Source organism: Lygodium microphyllum, chromosome 13 (assembly GCF_053477565.2).
Source record: "Lygodium microphyllum isolate KBCC chromosome 13, Lygodium_microphyllum_v1.1.10, whole genome shotgun sequence".
Lineage (NCBI taxonomy): Eukaryota > Viridiplantae > Streptophyta > Polypodiopsida > Schizaeales > Lygodiaceae > Lygodium > Lygodium microphyllum.
This window is the reverse complement of record NC_141147.1, coordinates 100,916,903-100,936,156: the sequence shown is the minus strand read 5'-3', so window position 1 is coordinate 100,936,156 and position 19,254 is coordinate 100,916,903. Positions and strand designations below refer to the sequence as shown.

At 38.3% G+C, this 19,254-nt stretch overlaps 1 protein-coding gene across 1 annotated transcript in view; it reads left to right on the top strand.

Moving 5' to 3' along the window:
- The first annotated feature begins 1,136 nt into the window (after nt 1-1,136).
- LOC148026974 (triacylglycerol lipase OBL1-like) overlaps nt 1,137-19,254 on the top strand; it is a 30,228-nt gene continuing 12,110 nt past the window's right edge. Inside the window, exons 1-5 of the mRNA XM_087690364.1 lie at nt 1,137-1,518; nt 2,316-2,518; nt 2,715-2,748; nt 3,034-3,836; nt 5,797-6,045. Of these exons, the coding sequence (XP_087546490.1) occupies nt 1,137-1,518; nt 2,316-2,518; nt 2,715-2,748; nt 3,034-3,836; nt 5,797-6,045 (1,671 nt within the window). The remainder of the gene's footprint in view (nt 1,519-2,315; nt 2,519-2,714; nt 2,749-3,033; nt 3,837-5,796; nt 6,046-19,254) is intronic.

Here is a 19,254-nt window from a genome sequence, read left to right as displayed (position 1 = left end):
ATGCTAGTTGACATGCTTCTTCTATCTAGTAAGGTTTAGTAGTATCTATGGAATATATCTATTCCATTATGTCTTTCCTCTCTTTTGGTGTTATATATGTGCAATCACTAGTTTTATGCACTTGGGATACCTAGTTTTCGTATGTGCTTGTAAGAAACCGATCAAAGTTACTTGTCAAGGAATGTTGAAGCGTAGCCGTGGACCCTTGTTCTGTAGTATGTTAGTGTGAGAGATTGGTGGGGCAATGTGTATGAGTTGTGTGCTTCTAGAAAACATTCAACTTTAATCACAAGAAGGTTGAACTTATGAGACTTGGTAAGGTCGGCACGCCTAAGGATTGCCTTTGCTTGACCGGGTCGGTCTCACGTGGGGGTTCACCTTAGTTGCGTGTCTCGAAATTCGAGATAGATCCACGCTCATAATCATTATGCGAATACGTGAACATAAGCCCAGTAGACTTCATAGATACCTATGCAATGAATTGCTGCTGCTGGTCGGGTGGCTTGCAAGGAAGATGAATATCAGGATCACACAAAAACCTCACACATTCTGCTGGTCGGTGGCTTGCAAGGAAGATGATCAGGATCAGTACATAAAAATCACACACAATCTGCTGGTCGGTGGCTTGCAAGGAAGGCGATAGTCATCATCCATCACAAATCTCAGAATTCGACGACGTCAAATCACAAATGGAAATGAGGACGCATCCATTGATGATGTTGGCAGGCTACGGAAAATTTGACATTTTCCAGCTTCTAATTAGAACACGGCGGCCTTTCCTTCCATGGTACTTTTGTACCTACTGGGTCAAATTCTGCTGCAGGCTCAGAAAACCCATATACTTAAGAACAGGTTCCGGATTGCCCATATTACTAGATGAACAAGGATCAAAGCAAACTTGGCGTAATCCTGCTAGATAGTATGATTAACGACAGGGATAAGCCAATGATTCTGCAAAGCCAGATTGCTTGATTGATCGGACGTTGCAAGAAAGAATTTGTTTATCAGCTCTCAGAAATCTTTGAAGAGATCAATCATCAACTCAAAATCACACGGTTGCTCTAAGCTGTCAGGTGGGGATTATAAGCTTGGATTAAACTATCCAAACTAGCTACTTGATATCAGTACTGGAGGCAATGGAGGAACATGGATTTGGACATTATGATCGGGACAGTGATGCCCCGGAGCAGCATGAGGGCCACAATACGTGTGGTGATGGTGCGGCTCGTCGGCCCTTTATGCTCATTACTGAGTTGGGGCCATGGAGCAAGGCATGGAAGGCCCTGTCTCCTATTCATGAAGGCGTGCCCAATGGGCTGTTGTACTCGTATTCTGCAAGGCTGACTCGCAAGCTTGCAGGTATGTGGCAATGCAGGCTCTCCTTCATCTTACTTCAGCTCCTCCACTCTCTTCGGTTCCCTTTGCGCCTGCTTGGTGCCGCCATCGAATGGTTTCTCAACTTCTACTTTATCAATGGTGGCTTCCTCGGCATCCTTTTCAGCTTCGTATTTGGCCAAGGTACGTGTGTTATACCACAAGGTAGGATCAACAGTGTTCGTGGATGATTAATCTACAAATTAGAGATAAGGCTTCTCCTTTCCATGACTGTGTCTGTGTTTATATTTGCTACCCCCTTCATCCCTGGCCTTCAAGCAGTTCTTTCTGCAGTTTGCATACTGCTCTTTCATTTGAGTAACTAAATCTGTGTTTATAATTAGCCTTGCTTTGCTAACTTGTATCAGGCATTCTCCTTGATATCTGGTTAGTTCTTTGCATTTGAGATACCCCAAACTACTCTCAAATATCATGACCAGCTTCCTGAGGTTTGCTTTGCTAACTACCACGCAGGATATCTAGCTAGTTCGTTTGCTTTTGAGTTGCCCCAAAGAACCACTAGTATCCATTAAAATTGCCAGGCATGTCTGTTGCTCCAGAGTTTATCCATTTGTTTGAGATTACTTCTATTCCTTTCAATTAAGGGTTTTATAATTTCAATGTCTCATGATAATAAACACACACCGATAGCGCTAAGCTATTCAAAGTGCATGGCAAGCTAGAGGCTGTATTATCTAATAGCTATATCTTCTCTCAGATGAATCACAAATGTTGGTCTTTTATAAGCAATCTGTGTTCATTGTTGCAGTCTCTTTGTTTTGTCTAAGTTATGGTGTCATTATGTGTTTGATGTATAGATTACCTGATTGGATTCCATATCAATATCAACTGCTAAACTGGCAGAAATGCTCTCTAATATTAATTACTAATCTGACAAATCAACACTGTTATCTGACTGTCGCTCCCTGTTGTTTTGGAAGATATCATATGGTTTCCTCCGAAAGACTCACCATCATACTACTCCGCCATTGGTTGGTTGGATCCAAGGGTGGATCTCATAGATGCGACAGCAAAGTTCAAGGAATTCAATTCAAAGATGTTCATTGACCTGTGTATCATGGCATCTAAGTTGGCATACGAGTCAGAAGCTGTACAGAAAGATGTTTTGACTAATCGATGGAATGTAAGCAATCTTAGCATCATATGATGCAACATACAAAATCACTCTCAGGCATTTGAACGTCAATCAGATAAAAGTGTACAGTGTAGCCATCTGAAACTTTAAGTTGTGTGTGTATGAAGTCCCATATTGTTGTGATGAGTAAGTTTGGTGTATTCATATGCGAGTCTGATCAGGATCAAATTTTGTGTGCATGCAGATGTGTTTCCAAAAATTTTACAGCTGCTGGAACGGTATAACATCTCATCCCAAGAATCTTATAATTCAAGCCAATTCTTGTTTACTAACTGGAACTGCAGTAACAGGTTTATGAATTGTAACATTGTTGTGCAGAACTTTCCATGTATCACAGTTGACATAGTAATATGTATATGCAGATTATGTGTTAGTGGCATGCAGTCTTATATATCACATTGACTGTCATAGTAATATGTTTATGGAGTTAATGTATCACAACTTTGGATGTACTATGTTGGTCATAAACTTCGCTGATTTTTCTGAGCCTGCTGAATTTCCAGACTATGCACAACGTAATACAACACAAGCCTTCACATTCTCAGACAAGCCTGAGGATGCAGAGTTCGTGGTTTTGGCGTTTCGAGGCACCGAGCCATTCAATACGGATGACTGGAGCACAGACTTTGATTTTTCTTGGTACGAGGTTGCTCCAGAGTTGGGTAGGATTCACATGGGCTTCCTGGAGGCACTTGGGCTTGTGAACAGGAAGAAGGAACCGTCATTGGTAAAATTCGCAGAAAACTGCATGAAGAGCCACACATGGGTGAATCAGAAGCTCCTAGGCATTCAAGCACGATTGACAGGCCTTGACTTCGATGATAGTCTACTGCATGCTGAAACACCCACAATGTCCTTTGTCAATGGCAGCAGGCAAGATGTATCTGCCGCCACGACACCGACGTTTCACGACTGCTCCAATATAGCGTTTGATATGATCAGCGAAGACCTGGGATATTTGCTGCAGCAGCATCCAAAAGCAAAGCTTGTGATTACAGGGCACAGTTTAGGAGGGGCACTGGCAGTGGTGTTTGCAGGTCTCTTGATGTTCAAGGAAAACAAGCAAAAGGAGGAGAATGGCATGCTGCACAGGCTTTCTGCTATTCACACTTTTGGGCAGCCGCGGGTGGGTGACCAGTCCTTTGCCAACTTCATGAACAAAAGCATGGCAGCCTGGAGTGTTGACTACTACAGGATAGTGTACTGCAATGATATTGTGCCTAGGATTCCCTTTGACAATACAATATTTGGGTTTAAGCATTGCGGGCACTGTTGCTACTACTTTGACAGCTTCTACCGAGAACGGGTATCTCCTCCATCTTCTTTTCATTTTGCTTAAATTTGAGACTCACCTTGATCATCACTTCTGTGTGAAATTTCCTTAGGTTTTGCCATCTTTGGGATTTTATGCTTAGAGTCGTGTCACACATTTATTCACTACTTGTATTTGAAAGTAAAGGTGACTATAATTTCAGTAAGTCGGAGAGAAAAAGGGCATGCCACACAATGAAACCTTGACTTGTGCCGGGTTCACATTACATCAATGGAAGTTTTATCAACCTAGATGTAGATCTACCATGGGTGTTCCTACTCGCAGTGGAAGTGCATGGAAATACGCGTTTCATTCTTTAAAATCAATCAATCACAAAAGTTTGTGAACACTTTTTGTTGAATTAGATTTTACCACATGTAAAGTTGAACATCTTCCACCAACCGAAATTTTCTTTCGAGGGTGTGAGTCCAGTAGAAGATTTGTACACACATTTGGATGCCATTCCTTTCATTTTTCCTTCTGTTGCTCAGTGTGAACCCAGCCTTATTGATATTTGAAATGTTTGGCAGGTCTACATGTGGGTGCACTCTTAGAAATGATAGAATCACTTATTATGGACTAAACAAACAATAAACTATTTAGAAAACACCAGTGGACTTTTGTGCTTGAATAGAATCATTTAGGGACACCAAGCAAACAATGAACTAGTTACAAATTGTCGTCAAATTTTCAAGAAAGAGAACCATTTTCAAATATTATTAGGACTTTTAGCATTGATTGTTGCTTCTAGATTGATGTTTATGGTGCATTCAATTAGTTGAAGACCCTCATAACATCCTATTGACAATGCTACTAATCTTGAATCTCAAGTGTTAGGGCTATGGAATGGGGAGTCAAGTTATTACTTGATTCTTTGGATTTGAAAAGGCATGATTTGGAAAAAATCACTTATTGACATGGGATAATTCCTAGTAGTAGCTAGATGTGGGCTCGTACCTAATGTATAAGAAGATATGGTAGGAAATGCACATGGTAATCTAGACTAACTCTTACTTTTGAAACCAAACTTAAATTCATCCAATATGGATTGTAAACTAAAATGGCTCTTTTGGAATGTAAAAGTAGGTATCTTATTCTTTAATGCTCCAAGTTGAAATAAACATGTCACATTGGGCACTTTTGTGAAAAGGATTAGCATTCTTGTGACATTAAATTATGTATGTGTGCCTTGGTGTTCATAGGTCAAACCAAAAATTACCTACCATGTTATGTATTGATCTGTAGATCTCGAAGATAACAATTGAAAGATACAAATCTCTAAGAACATTTGAGTGTAATTATTAAAATTTTACTAGGATCCCATTTTTTATTTCTAGTACTACAAAAGGTAGAAGATTTGTGCCACCATGCTTTCAACCTTGAAGGCGAGGTTTGGGGTAGTAGAACTAGTTTTTTCTGAATTTCTCACTTCATGTTTTGCTAGGCCAAAGTATTGGTCAATTGTTTGTCATCATGGTAGGTGCATCAACAGTGGAGCTTTAAGATGATCTTAGGGGGTGATGGACACAATGTTCATCTATACTAAGTGCCACATAACACATAACAAAATAATACTCTACTAAGAACAATGCTATATGTTAAATTTGTTCTACTTGGATATTTTCATCAGTATATAAGTATATTTATCTTATGAATGACTAGGTGACAAAAAATACTATTTTGTAAAAGAAGTTGATTTTGCAAGCCATCGTTAAGAGTTGCTTTATTTTAGCTAATTTATATAAAAATAGGAGTTGCTTTATTTCAGATAATTTATATAAAAATACTTAGAAGTGCTCTTATTTCTTCATACAAATTACGTCACTCTTATTACATGATAATGTCGCATAGTTTTGAATGCATACTTAAAATTAATACATTTGTGTACTTCATAACCATTTAAGAAGACTTTTCACATCATCCTTTGACTTGTTCGCTATTGATGATATTGTAGGCAATGCAGTCAGAACCAAATAAGAACTACTTCTCTCCATTCTTTGTGGTCGTAATGTGGCTCAATGCAATTTGGGAATTTTGGAAAGGCATTATACTATTGAGGGTGTTTTACGGCGATGGATTCCATGAAACAACTTTTTCGACTATAACAAGGTTGATTGGTCTCATATTGCCAGGGCTTTCAAATCATAGTCCTACTAACTATGTGAATGCTATTCGATTAGGCCCAAAAGTTCTTAGTGATATGGCAAGATGATGGTTTTGTTGTTAAATGGATACATGTGTGCAATGAAATAAGATACAACTTATAGCCTTTCTTAAATAGAAGGTCCTCACAAGGGATATAAGAAATACACTTCATTGAGCCCATAGGCCCACATGATATACTTACATATTCTAGAGTGAACCTCATGATGAGGCATCACTTTATTATATGGAAACAATGATTTGCAGGTGAAATGGTAAGATTATTTGTATACTTGAATGAGAGTCCATGCACTTCCATTGGAGATAGGATTATCTAGTGCTTGGTGAAACTCTAAAATGGTGGATTATTTTTGTGTGAATTAAAGCCTGATCTTGTATAAATAAATAGAATATGTTGTAGAACTAGTTCATGCATGAGAGGACTATTATCTAACAAAGATAAAGAGAAATTTGATCATGGATCATTAATCAATTTCATTTTTATTCACACAAAAATATTGAGTTTCAAGTATAAGATCTTGAATGCAAATCATTTCTTTTTTGTTTGTTATAAGAAAAATTTTCAAACTTGTTCTACTAAAGATTTTGATTCTCAAGGACTTATAATCCTTGAGAAACACTTGAAATTATTTGTCCACGAAAAAGAAACTAGAGATTTCTTCATGTTACTATCTAAAAATCTTAATAAGGACTCTAGATTAACTTTTTGGTGCTAGAATGATGAAGATATGTGACACAATTGGGTTGATCAAAGTAGAGTTGAGAGAAATTGATGTATGCATATTGCAATTTGAGAATATGTGTTTTAGATCCTATTAGCCATGCATCATTGAGGTAATAATAAAGAGTTTATATTTTATTGATCTTGTATGATTATTAAATAGTCAAGATTCTAGATTTTGATATGCAAAAAATAAGTAATAGGATTCTAAGATCATAGTCAAGTCTTGAGCAATAGAAGAGTCTACTAGCTATAGATCTATTAGTGTCATTACGTTTGCAATCAAGATCTACAGTTGACATATGTTTATGGCATTACAAATCCAAGAAATTTGATTATTTAATTTTTTCTTATAACAACAAGTATTATCATTTTATCTTTTAAATATATATAGTTCGAAGGTTAATGGGTGTAACCTAATTCAAAAACTTGATGTGATCGTTAAAATTAAAGTCTTATTCTTTGAATGGATTTGTGTGATAAAAAATACTATTTAATAAAAAATTTGATGTAGCAAGCATTGGAATCTTACTTTAGGAAAGGCATAAACTTAATAGGTATCTATGGGAGATTCCCTTCCAGATTGAGCTCTAATAATCCATATTATTTTGGTTGAATCTATCCAAAATAGCTTGCGCGTTTTTACAGTCTGCAAGGCATAGGTTCAATTCTCTAGCTTTTTATCTTTACGCTTCTTCTCAATCTGCAGTCCATAGGCTGCAACATCTATAGTGACATATGTAGTCCATGCAAAAGAATTCTCTGAAATCTTCTTCGTTCCTCCCTTTCCAAAGTTAAATGTTACAATAAATAAACTTGTCTCACTGGCACAGATATTTCTATCCTTCCAAAAATTTAGATTTTCTTCATAACATCTCTATAGGCTTCATAGTTCCTGTATCATGGTCATCATTATCACATCATACACATTTGCAAACAAATTTTCTACTAAGCAAAGTCTACAAAGGAGAAGATCTCCCGAGATCTTTCAATTTGGCCTATTTTATTTGTAGATCTTTATACCATGCTCGCTCGAGCTGCTTCCTTATTGCCACGTTTTCTTTTTTGGGTTTTTAATATCGGTTAAGTCACCTATTAGTCAGCTAGCGTCAGTAATTCGAGTTCTCACTTCTCACAAGATTACTCGAATTGAGGCAAACTTACATTGCACTTGGTTTAAAGAGAATGGGAGATGAAGGAGAGTGTAGCACATCAACCCTTCTACTTGTAAGGCAAATTCCCATTCCAACTCCCTAAAAAAATACAAGTTGGGTTTTTTCTAACATGTAATGGCCATTTGTTTGCTTATTTGCTAATGTAATTTTTATGAGAAAAGCTCTTGGGCTAACTGAGACAACCGGGCTATAGGTCTGGACCTTGTCAAGGGTCCATCCATCCACTTCTCTCAATAGAGTATTTTGAATTCCCTAATTACCTACCACTTTAGGTTTGACATATAAAGATAGCTTCTTTGATTATCTTCTAGCACTAGTTCGTCACACATCTCTATTTCACGACACAAAAACAATGTAAAGAAATTCTTTATCAATTATAGTTCCTTTAAGAAAAATGTCTTTTTACAATGTTTCCTGTTGTAAAATAATTAAGTTGTCTTGCTACGAAACTCTTGACTGGACATAATATCATCCTGAATGTATTATTCTCACCAAGTTCACTCCCTAGACTAGTATCGAGACTTCGAGAATACTATCTGGGTTTGAAGTGGAATTGACAATTCGTAAGACTCTAAGGAATTTGTGACTAGAGCCCCTTGGTATTCTCGTCTCCTCCTACCAATTAGAATTTCCTACAATAGGACCTTTCGTGTCATGATCTATCCATATACTAACGTGAAAATAAAATCCCTTGGAGTAGATTTTATTTACGCTCACTTTAGGGAGGCCTAGCACCATCAGGGAACGCTACCTCAGTTGGGTCTGTGCTCATCGAAGTACTACCTCAGTTACGAGAATCTGTACCCAATTACCCATATGTTATATTGATAATTTAAGAAAAAACAAAAACTAACTTACAACGACAAACAAGTTACTTCAAATGTATTATACACAACAATTTTTAACGAATTTACTTGCAAGACAAACCCTTTTCAATATTAAGGCTAGACTTAGTGTAAGTGGAAATATCTTCCAATAATCCTCTCGGATTACTCTTCCCCTTGGGATCGGCCCAAGATAAAATTTAACAAGAGTTTATTTTTCGAAAACTTCCATATTTGAGAGTTCGGACAACCCATCAGTCCTTCCAAAACTTCTTTAAGTAGCTCTCGTGATTAAAAAAATTCTTTTTTCTTAACGGAATTCTGTAGGTTCTTATCTCGTGATAATTCACTAGATTCAAAACCCTTGGATATTTTATTATGAAAAGGATTCTAATAATTTCATCTCAAGATTTGTCAAAGAACTGTGTTCGTATTTATTGATATGAGGTGTTGAGAGAGAGAGAGAGTACGAGAGAGATACACAAGACATGCTCCCACAGAATGATTCATATTGATGTAGAGTTAGTATATATAGGTGAGACCCAAGTCAAGTGAGAGATGATATATATAGTTGTAACATCCCCACTCAAACAAAGGTCTCTGGCTGCGAGTGAAAAAACCCTTGGGGAGAACAAGGGAAAAACCCGAGCCCCTACACATACCTACGATACAAAAATAATTTACTATAAAGTTTTCTTGAATACAATGATACATGCCTCAACCAGTGAGACAATACTCACATATTCCCATACGTGGATGAGATTTAAGATCCATACCTTGCACAAGACCATGACGATGAAGATCAAGAATTTTGGCAAAATCGGAGTGTGCAAATCGTTGATGCCATAATTTGCAATCTGCATCTCCAGGGGGCAGTAACAACATTTGCAACTGTATCGTTCAATGATAGCTCAAATAGATTACCATGTCGAGGAGCCACTGCTATAGTATGCCCGTCTTTCTCTATACGACATTGATTATGATCAAAGCCAACAAACAAACCAAGATCAACTAGACGAGCAACAGAAAGAAGATTTCTTTGCAAATCTGGAACATGAAGAACTCCTCTTAATATTCTAGTGGATGAAACAGTCCCCAGATATAAATCACCCACTCCTTTGACTTGACAAGTCGTATCATCCGCAAGGTAAACAAACTTCTTGACAGGAAGAGAATGATAATTGTGAAGCCACTGCGATTGATATGTCATGTTTCCAGTGGCACCTGAATCAACGATGAATAGAGAACCATCATGAACATGAAGTACCTTTTCTGGAGAGATATCATAATGGACGAAATTGAGCTCCTGATGAGTATGATCATCATCAGTTGAAGTTTGTTGAACAATATAAGCTCGAGAACGTTCTTCATCATATCTTCGTTTATAACAACGACGAGATGGATGATCTGTATGTGCACAATAATCACAAGGAGAAAAACTTTTGAACGAGCGAGGTTGCTTTGTAGTAACTCCATGCTCCTCATCATATTGACGTGCCCAGCAATCAGAAGCCACATGACCTTTCTTATCACAGTAAGAACAATGTTTGTTAGGATAAGCAAGACGAGAAGATTTACTACCTGGATTAGAGCGTCCACCCTACTGAAAACGTGAAGCAGGACGCTTGCGAGCAACAAAAGCAGCATCAAAATCCCTTTGTTCGCGAGTGACCAAAACAGCATCAGATTTTTCCAAATGATGCTCATGACATTGAGAATATTCAATAAGAGATATACATGCTTTATCAAAGTGGATATCATCCTTGTTAGACAAAATAGTGATGATATTGTCATATAAAGGATCTTTGATGGTATGAAGAAGTTGAGTAACAATCTGATTTTTAGCAACAGGAGCGCCGGCAGCACCGAGCTGATTGATAATGTCTTTAAAAGCCTCGATATGAGAGTGCATAGAAGTACCAACCTTATATTGAAGATTCTTCAAACAAGTGTGGAGATATAAAATTTCGGTGACCGATTTCTTCTCAAACGTTGAGATAAGATACTCCCAAATAGCATGAGAGGTTTCCAGATGAAAGACATCCAACATAAGTGAGTCAGGAAGTGCAGACAATATATAACGACGAGCCGCTTTGTCACGACGAATCCAATCGGTATGATCAATTTTCCATTGTTCAAATAATGGACCATCAGTAATCACAGAATTGTTATTCATCACATCAATAGGTTGAACTGGGCAAGACAGGTCCCCCAAAACAATATCAAATAATTCGTCACCTTCAAGAATTAGCATCATCTTTGCTTTCCACCCAGGAAAGCCTTGTCCTTGGAAGAAGGGAACCGAACGTTGGCCAGACGGATATCCATTAACAATTACGCAATTGGCCATGCCTGTATGTCGAGAGAAAACAAATAAGATGAGATCGCAGAATCTGCAAACCATGATCAAGACGAGCGTAGTTGAGACGCATGACAATCAAAATAGGGATATGCACGTAAGAACGGCGAAAAGTATTGAGTGACTAAAAAGAAAGCCCGAAATAGAGAGGCGTAACGTGCAAGACGAGATGACGCATATAAGAAAAGTGTTATTTCGGTCGAGCAAAGAACGTGAACGATAATAAAACATCGCTAAAAATAGCAAGATGTTTGCTTGTCGTAATCAACATCATTAACGAAGACGAGCGATTAATAAACTATAATTGGGGATTAACGAACTGTAATTAGAAATACAGTTTTAAATAAAGAATCGCAGATTCGAGCAGAATTGCTGTCTTGAATCCTGAACTGTCATAACTTTTGATCCAGAACTCCGATTGACAAGCGGTTTTGACAAGATTCGAGAGCACGACGAGAGCTACACATCTGGATCTGGTTTTGTTTTTAAAGACAAAATTAACTAATACTTCTAATTTGAACAAGTTCATGTATCAAATCATCACTTGTGCAAAGAATTCAATCAAGTATAAACAATAAAACAACTTATCTTCCTTGTTGTTGCTACACATCCATAGCTCTGATACCATGTTGAGAGAGAGAGAGAGTACGAGAGAGATACACAAGACATGCTCCCAAAGAATGATTCATATTGATGTAGAGTTAGTATATATAGGTGAGACCCAAGTCAAGTGAGAGATGATATATATAGTTGTAACATGAGGTTCCATCAATTTAATACAAAATGGATTCAAAATTTTAACTCCTTAAAAATTTTATTATTACAAAAATAATTGTCCTTGAATCTAGTTCTTAGTAAAACCTATTTGATGCAATAAAATCATAAATTCTTTCGGGTAGTGCAGTAACTTCCCTACATCCTATTCCTACTACATATTGTATAATCCAATTTAATCTTTGGAATTTGCGATTAAGAATTTCTCTTTTGTTAAAATTTTTCTATGCATGAAGTTATATGAAAAAGTCCTACTCTTAAAGATGTAATTTTTCTTTACAAGTCCATGACATGATGTTTGAATATTATTTTAATATTAAAAATAATAGTCAAATATAGCACTTGGGGATATACGACGAGTGCTTGGTATTCGTAGCTTTGTTTGGCAATGACAATGCATTTGTGGTTATCACATCTTAGCATTATTGGATCTTCATCCTATACTCACATATGCCATAGGATCCTCCTTAACCATACTATTTCACATGCAATAAAACAAGCCCCCTCTTGTACTCTACTTTGACAGAAGATAATGCCACAGTTGGTTACTTCTTACTAATCCAAGAGAAGATTCAAGGACCTAAAGCAAAACAATATCTAGAAATTTATTTCCTCAAATCATAGCCACCTTCCCAATCTCATTCACAATTCACCTTAAGAGCACTTTTGCAACGGTATGTGATACCATAGTCAAGAGTTCCCTTCAAATTTCTAAGCACCCGCATCCTAACTTCCCAATAACTTTCTCGAAGTTTGTTTGAGAACCTGCTCAAAACATTAAAATTGATATCTAGATTGATGCTACATAAGTAGATGAGGTTGCCAAGCAAACTCCTGTATCTCCCAATGTCTAGTAGTGCCAATGTATCCTCAATGGATAACTTCACATTGACCTCCATAGGTGTAGCTATCTCCTTACACTCGGTTATGCCAAATGCTTTTAAGATCTCCCATACATACTTCTTTTGAGAGATAAAGATTTTGCTAGATATGCTTCAATACGCAAACAATACTGTAACAAGCCTAAGTCCATCATTTCAAACTCAACGCTCAAAGCCTTTCGAGTCTGATGGATCATATCTTCATAGTCACCTATAATAATAAGGTCTTACATATATAGGACAATCATTATAGACTTTTCACCATCCTTGTAAACATACAAGGTAGCATCTAAGGCGCATCTTTTGAAATTTAAGCCGAAAAAGAAGTTATTTATCTGATGATACCATGCTCTAGGGGCTTGTTTTAGTCCATACAATGCCTTTTTTATCTTACAAAGTTTGTTCTTAGAATAGGGAGCCTCAAGTCCTGGTGGTAAGCCCCATATACCTCCTCCTTGAGGTCTCCAATCAAGAACGCTGATTTAACATCTATCTGGTAATTTAGCCTAGTTTTCATGAGTGGCCACTATGAGTATTATGCGAATAGTGGTCATTCTAGCACTTCGAGCAAGTGATTCTTGAACATGAAATCCTTCAACTTGTGAAAATCTCTATGCAACTAATATCACTTTGTACTTTTCTAAACTACTATCAGTTTAATAATATACCTTCAAGACCCACTTGGTTCTAATAATCTTCCTATTTTCAAGCCAACCCATTAGCTTCCAAGTCTCATTCTTCATTATGTTGTCATACTCAACTTGCATAGCTGCTCTCCATGATGGATTGGCAAGTGCTTCTTCCATGTTTGATGGCTCCTTTACTTCTCTCATAATCTCAGTCAACCATCAAGGCCATATTAACTATGTGAGCATAAGCCTTTCTTTGCTCCTCTATTCTTAGAGACCTCATCATTGGTCCATCTGCCTTCACCTCAACTATGGTAGGCATACAATTACTGTGATCATAGAATTGCTTCACCAATTATAGCAATGGATTTTCTGGTGGTGTGATTGTAGGTTGGTAAACTTTGTCCTCATCATTTGAAGATGATGCTTCCTTCTCCTTAAGGATAGGGGTTGCTCCTTGGATAGGTTTATCTTGGACTATTTTGATGGATGATAAAGTGGAAGAACTTATATTATCCTCCTCCACTGAATGTGGCTACTCCTTGAATAGCACATCACTACTCACTATGATTTTCTTTGCCCCTTAGTCATACAATTTGTAAGCCTTTTGCTCAACACTATAACCCAAGAAGATACATTTTATACTTTTTAGTTTTAACTTGTTTCTCTTATCCTTTGGAACATGTGCATAATATTCACATTCAATAATTTAAAATGTGAGACAGATGGTTTCTTACCAAAATAGGCTTCGTGAGGAGTTTTTCCCTTAAGAGCCTTTGTGTAACTCTGATTAAAAATGCAGATCGTAGTATTAACAGCTTCTGCCCAAAACCAGTTCCCTTTCCCTTAAGCATGCACCTTGCCATTACCACCATGGTGTGGTTTTGGCATTCAACAATGCGATTTTGCTAAGGTTTATGAAGCATCGTCAATTGACGCTTAGTCCCTGTGCTCTTGTAAAAGTCTTCAAAACTCTTTTAAGTTGAATTCACCACTATTATATGTTCTTAACTTCTTTATACTTTTCCCTGTATCATTCTCAATAAGTTTTAGCCATTCTTTAAACTTACCAAAATCTTGAGCCTTATCACAAAGGAAGTATACTCACATCTTCCTACTATACTCGTCGTACAATCAACATAAAATAAGAAGATCCCCTAAGGCTTGTGTAGGCACTTACCGCACAAGTTAGTATGCACCAACTCTAGAGGAGCCTTTGCTCTATTCTTGCTTTCTTATGAAAATGCCTTTCTTTACTACTTACCCATCATAAAAGCTTCACATGGTCTCTTCATCTCAATTATTGCAAGTAGGTGAGTAACCATACATTTCTTATGTACATTCTTTAACATTGTGAAACCAATGTGATCAAATCTTTCATGTTTAAGTTTACATGTGCCCACAGCAGTGGTGGTTGTAAGAGCACTTAGCTCATACATGTTGTTTCTTCTTTCTCATTTTCCAACAACTTTGCCAACAGTGTCCACGATTTATGTATTTGTCTTAGTGAACCTCATCTCATGGCTAGGATCAATTATTGAGGCAACTAATAGTAGATTTCTCTTAATGTTTGAAGCATACAACACATTTGAAAGATTTTTTTGTTCACCATTTGCAACAACAAAGGAAATAGTACTTGTGCCCTCATGAAGGTATCTTACATCATTTCCAACTATCACAGTGATGGATTCTTGCAGAGGCTTCATAGAACTATATAGCCCTTTTGTGTTGGTCAGTTCCTCAATGGTCGCCATGAGTAACTCCAACTCTCCTTCAACCATATTGGTTGTCTCCTTACCTTTAGTCTTAATGGTGCCATTCTTTCTATTTTTCTTCTTGACACAAAAATCTGCAATTGCATGTCCTTTCTCTAGTAGAAGTACATCAAGTAACACACTTCCTCAATGGTCGCCATGAGTAACTCCAACTCTCCTTCAACCATATTGGTTGTCTCCTTCCCTTTAGTCTTCATGGTGCCATTCTTTCCATTTTTCTTCTTGACACAAAAATCTGCAATTGCATGTCCTTTCTCTAGTAGAAGTACTCTCCTTGAAACTTTTTAGTACCACCCTTCTTCTTCTTATCACCATTGGTAGAGACACCATATTTGCAAAACTCCTCAAATGTCAAAGCTTGGTCTCACCTAAGTGTTTAGGGTAGTAACTAATCTATCAACCTTTGGTAGATAAATTTGAAGACACCTCGGAGATAGCTCTTCACTAGTCTCTGATATCCTAGCACTAACCATATGATTACACAGATTCTTAATCCGGGTAATAAATATTCGAGCTACCTCTTCTTCAGCAAAGTCTCTACTGCTAGTTGATTCTCCAAGTTTTGAATCCTTGTTTGATTTTATGTTTCATACTAACTCCTTAAAATGTTCCAAGCCTCTGATGCATTGGTGTTGTACTTGTTGAATCAAGATCAAAACACTGTTAGAATAGCTATGTAACAACTAAGGTACACAATACATCTATGTTCATTCATTTCCAAACTCGTAGAAGATCTACATTTGGAGAAATCATAACAACCAAATTTCATGGGCAGGGATGGCTTGTGGTTTTGGGTTAGTCCCCAGTATCGTCTCTAGAAGCTTGTAAGAATCAAGCTGGATATGCACACTTTTAAACTCCTACAAAAGTGTAGTTTATACCATCTAACTTACCTTCACTAAAGGTTGATGGACGAAACCTCAATGCTTGAATTGTTGATACAATAATACCACCACCTGATGTGCTAACACTGCTACTACTGATATAGCAAATGACATTTCTCCTCTTCACTATTGAAGCCCTTGTCTCTCACATACTCTTCACTCCTCAAAGTCCCCTAGGCTCTAATATCATGTAGAAATTACACACTGCAACAAATAGTATATGTACCTCCTCCTTGAGGCCTTCATTCAAGAATATTAATTTAGCATCCATTTGGTAAACTAGCCACTTCGTCCTTAAACCTATGAAAATACATGTGCAACAAATCTAGGTTTTTACTTTTCTAAGCTTCCATCACCCTTGTACTTTACCTTCTAGACCTCCTTGGTGCTAATAATCTTCCTCTTTTCGGGCTAATCAACTGGCTCCCAACATGTATCATTCTTCATTATGTTGTCATACTTAGCTTGTATAGCTACTCTTCATCCTAGATCGGCAAGTGTTTCTTCCAAGTGTGATGGCTCCTTTATTTCTCTCATAACCTCAACCATCAAGGCCATATTGGATATGTGAGTAGGAGCCTTTCTTTGCTCCTCTATTCTCAGATACCTCCTTGGTCCATCTGCCTTTTCCTCAACCGTGGTAGGCATAGGATTACTTCAATCATAGAGTTGCTTTACCCATCATGGCAATGGCTTTTCTGGTGGCATGATTGTAGGTTGATGAACTCTTTCCTCATCATCCAAAGATGATGCTTCCTCCTCCTTAAGGGTAGGGCTAGCTCTTGGGATAGATTCATAGTGAACTACTTCTTCACTAGATGATAAAGTCGAAGAACTTATATTCTCCTCCTCTTTTGTAGTCTAATCAGCTTCAATCAAATCATACACATAGTGATACTGAATCTCAATGTGTCTGGTGTGTATATGAAAAATTGGAGTTTTAGCAATGGAAATGCAACTCTAATTGTCACATCTTAGCACTATTGGATCTTTATTTGGCATCGTCTTGTGGGAAGTTCTTCCATTGTACAAGATATTCATAGATAAACACCGTATTAGAGAAATTGGGAATCTCCCAAGTTCCACTTTCAAATAAGGAGTAAAGATTTGACCAAGTGGCTAAATCTTAATCCCATATTTGAGAGTGGGACTTGGGGAGATTGCTTATATAGTATCTAGGAAAAAAGTCATCTTCAAGTAAGGAGATTGACCATGCACTACAAGGAAAGTAGGCCATACCGACGCAAAATAGCGGCGATCGCATTTCATTTCGCGTATTCGTGAAAGTTTTCGAGAGGGAGAGAGAGAGAGAGAGAGACAGAGACCGTTTTGCATAGAGGGTGAGAGAGGGAGAGGAAGAAGGCTTCTCACCGCCGTCTCTGCTGCCGTCGTTCGTGAAGGAGAGGAGGAACCGCCGTCGCAAAGAGGAGCCGCCATTGAGAAGAGGAGCCTTCAAACCCTCCTTCAAATCTTTATGGTGAGTCCATTCTCTCTCTCTTTTACTTGTTTAGGGTTTAATTTGTGTATATTGAGAGAGGGAGAGGAAATGAGAGAGAAAGAGAGGGAGAGGGAGAGGGAGGGAGAGAAAGAGAAAGAGAGGGAGGGGGAGGGGGAGGAAATGAGAGAGGGAGAGGGAGGGAGAGTGCATTCTCTCTCTCTTTTACTTTTTTTAATATAATTTGTGCATATTGAGAGAGGGAGAGGAAATGAGAGAGAAAGAGAGGGAGAGGGAGAGAGAGGAAATGGGAGAGGGAGGGGGAGGGAGGGAGAGAGAGAGAAAGAGAGGAAGAGGGAGAGGGAGGAAATGAGAGAGGGAGAGGGAGGGAGAGAGAGAGAAAGAGAGGGAGAGGGAGAGGGAGGAAATGGAAGAGAGGGAGAGAAAGGGAGGAAGAGGGAGGGGGATGAAATGAGAGAACGAGAGGAAGGGAGAGTGCATTCTCTCTCTCTCTCTCCTTTTTGTATAATTTGTGTATATTGAAAGGGAGAGGAAATGAGAGAGGGAGAGGGAGGGAGAGAGAGAGAAAGAGAGGGAAAGAGAGGGAGAGGGAGGGGAAGGAAATGAGAGAGGGAGAGGGAGGGAGAGAGAGAGAAAGAGAGGGAGACGGAGAGGGGGAGGAAATGGGAAAGGAAGAGGGAGGGAGAGGGAGAGGGAGGGAGAGAGAAAGAGAGGGGGAGGGAGAGGGAGGGAGAGAAAATGAGAGAGGGAGAGGAAGACATTAAACATAATAGGGAAATGAGAGAGGGAGAGGGGGGGAGACGAAAACATCATAGGGAAATGAGAGAGGGAGAGGAAGGGAGAAGAAATGAGAGAAGGAGAGGAAGAGAGCAAAAGGAAATGAGAGAGGGAGATGAGAGAAAAAAATGAGAGAATGAGAGGAGAGAGAAAAAGAGAGAAAAGATGTTAAACATAATAGGAAAAGAGAGAAAGAGAGGGTGTGGGTGAGGGAGGGAGAGGAAATGAGAGAGAAAAAAATGAGAGAGAAAAAGAGAGAAAAATCATTAAATCTAATGGGCAAAGAGAGAAAGAGAGGGTGAGGGTGAGGGAGGGAGAGGAAATGAGAGAGGGAGACAAAGAGAGAAAAGGAAATGAGACGGGGAGAGGAGAGAGAAAAAAATGAGAGAGAGAGGAGAGAGAAAAAGAGAGAATAATCATTAAACCTAATAGAGAAAGAGAAAAAAATGAGAGAGGGAGAGGAGAGAGAAAAAGAGAGAAAAATCATTAAACCTAATAGAGAAAGAGAGAAAGAGAGGGTGAGGGTGAGGGAGGGAGAGGAAATGAGAGAGGGAGAGAAAGAGAGAAAAGGAAATGAGAGAGGGAGAGGAGAGAGAAAAAGAGAGAAAAATCATTAAACTTAATAGAGAAAGAGAGAGAGAGGGTGAGGGTGAGAGAGGGAGAGGAAATGAGAGAGGAAGAGGAGAGAGAAAAAGAAATGAGAGAGGGAGAGAAACAGAGAAAGCGAAATGAGAGAGGGAGAGGAGAGAGAAAAAGAAATGAGAGAGAGAGAGAGAGGAGATAGAAAAAGAGAGAAAAATCATTAAACCTAATAGGGAAAGAGAGAAAGAGAGGGTCAGGGTGAGGGAGGGGAAAATGAGAGAGGGAAAGGAGAGAGAAAAAGAAATGAGAGAGAGAGGAGAGAGAAAAAGAGAGAAAAATCATTAAACCTAATAGGGAAAGAGAGAAAGAGAGGGTCAGGGTGAGGGAGGGAGAGGATGAGAGAGGGAGAGAA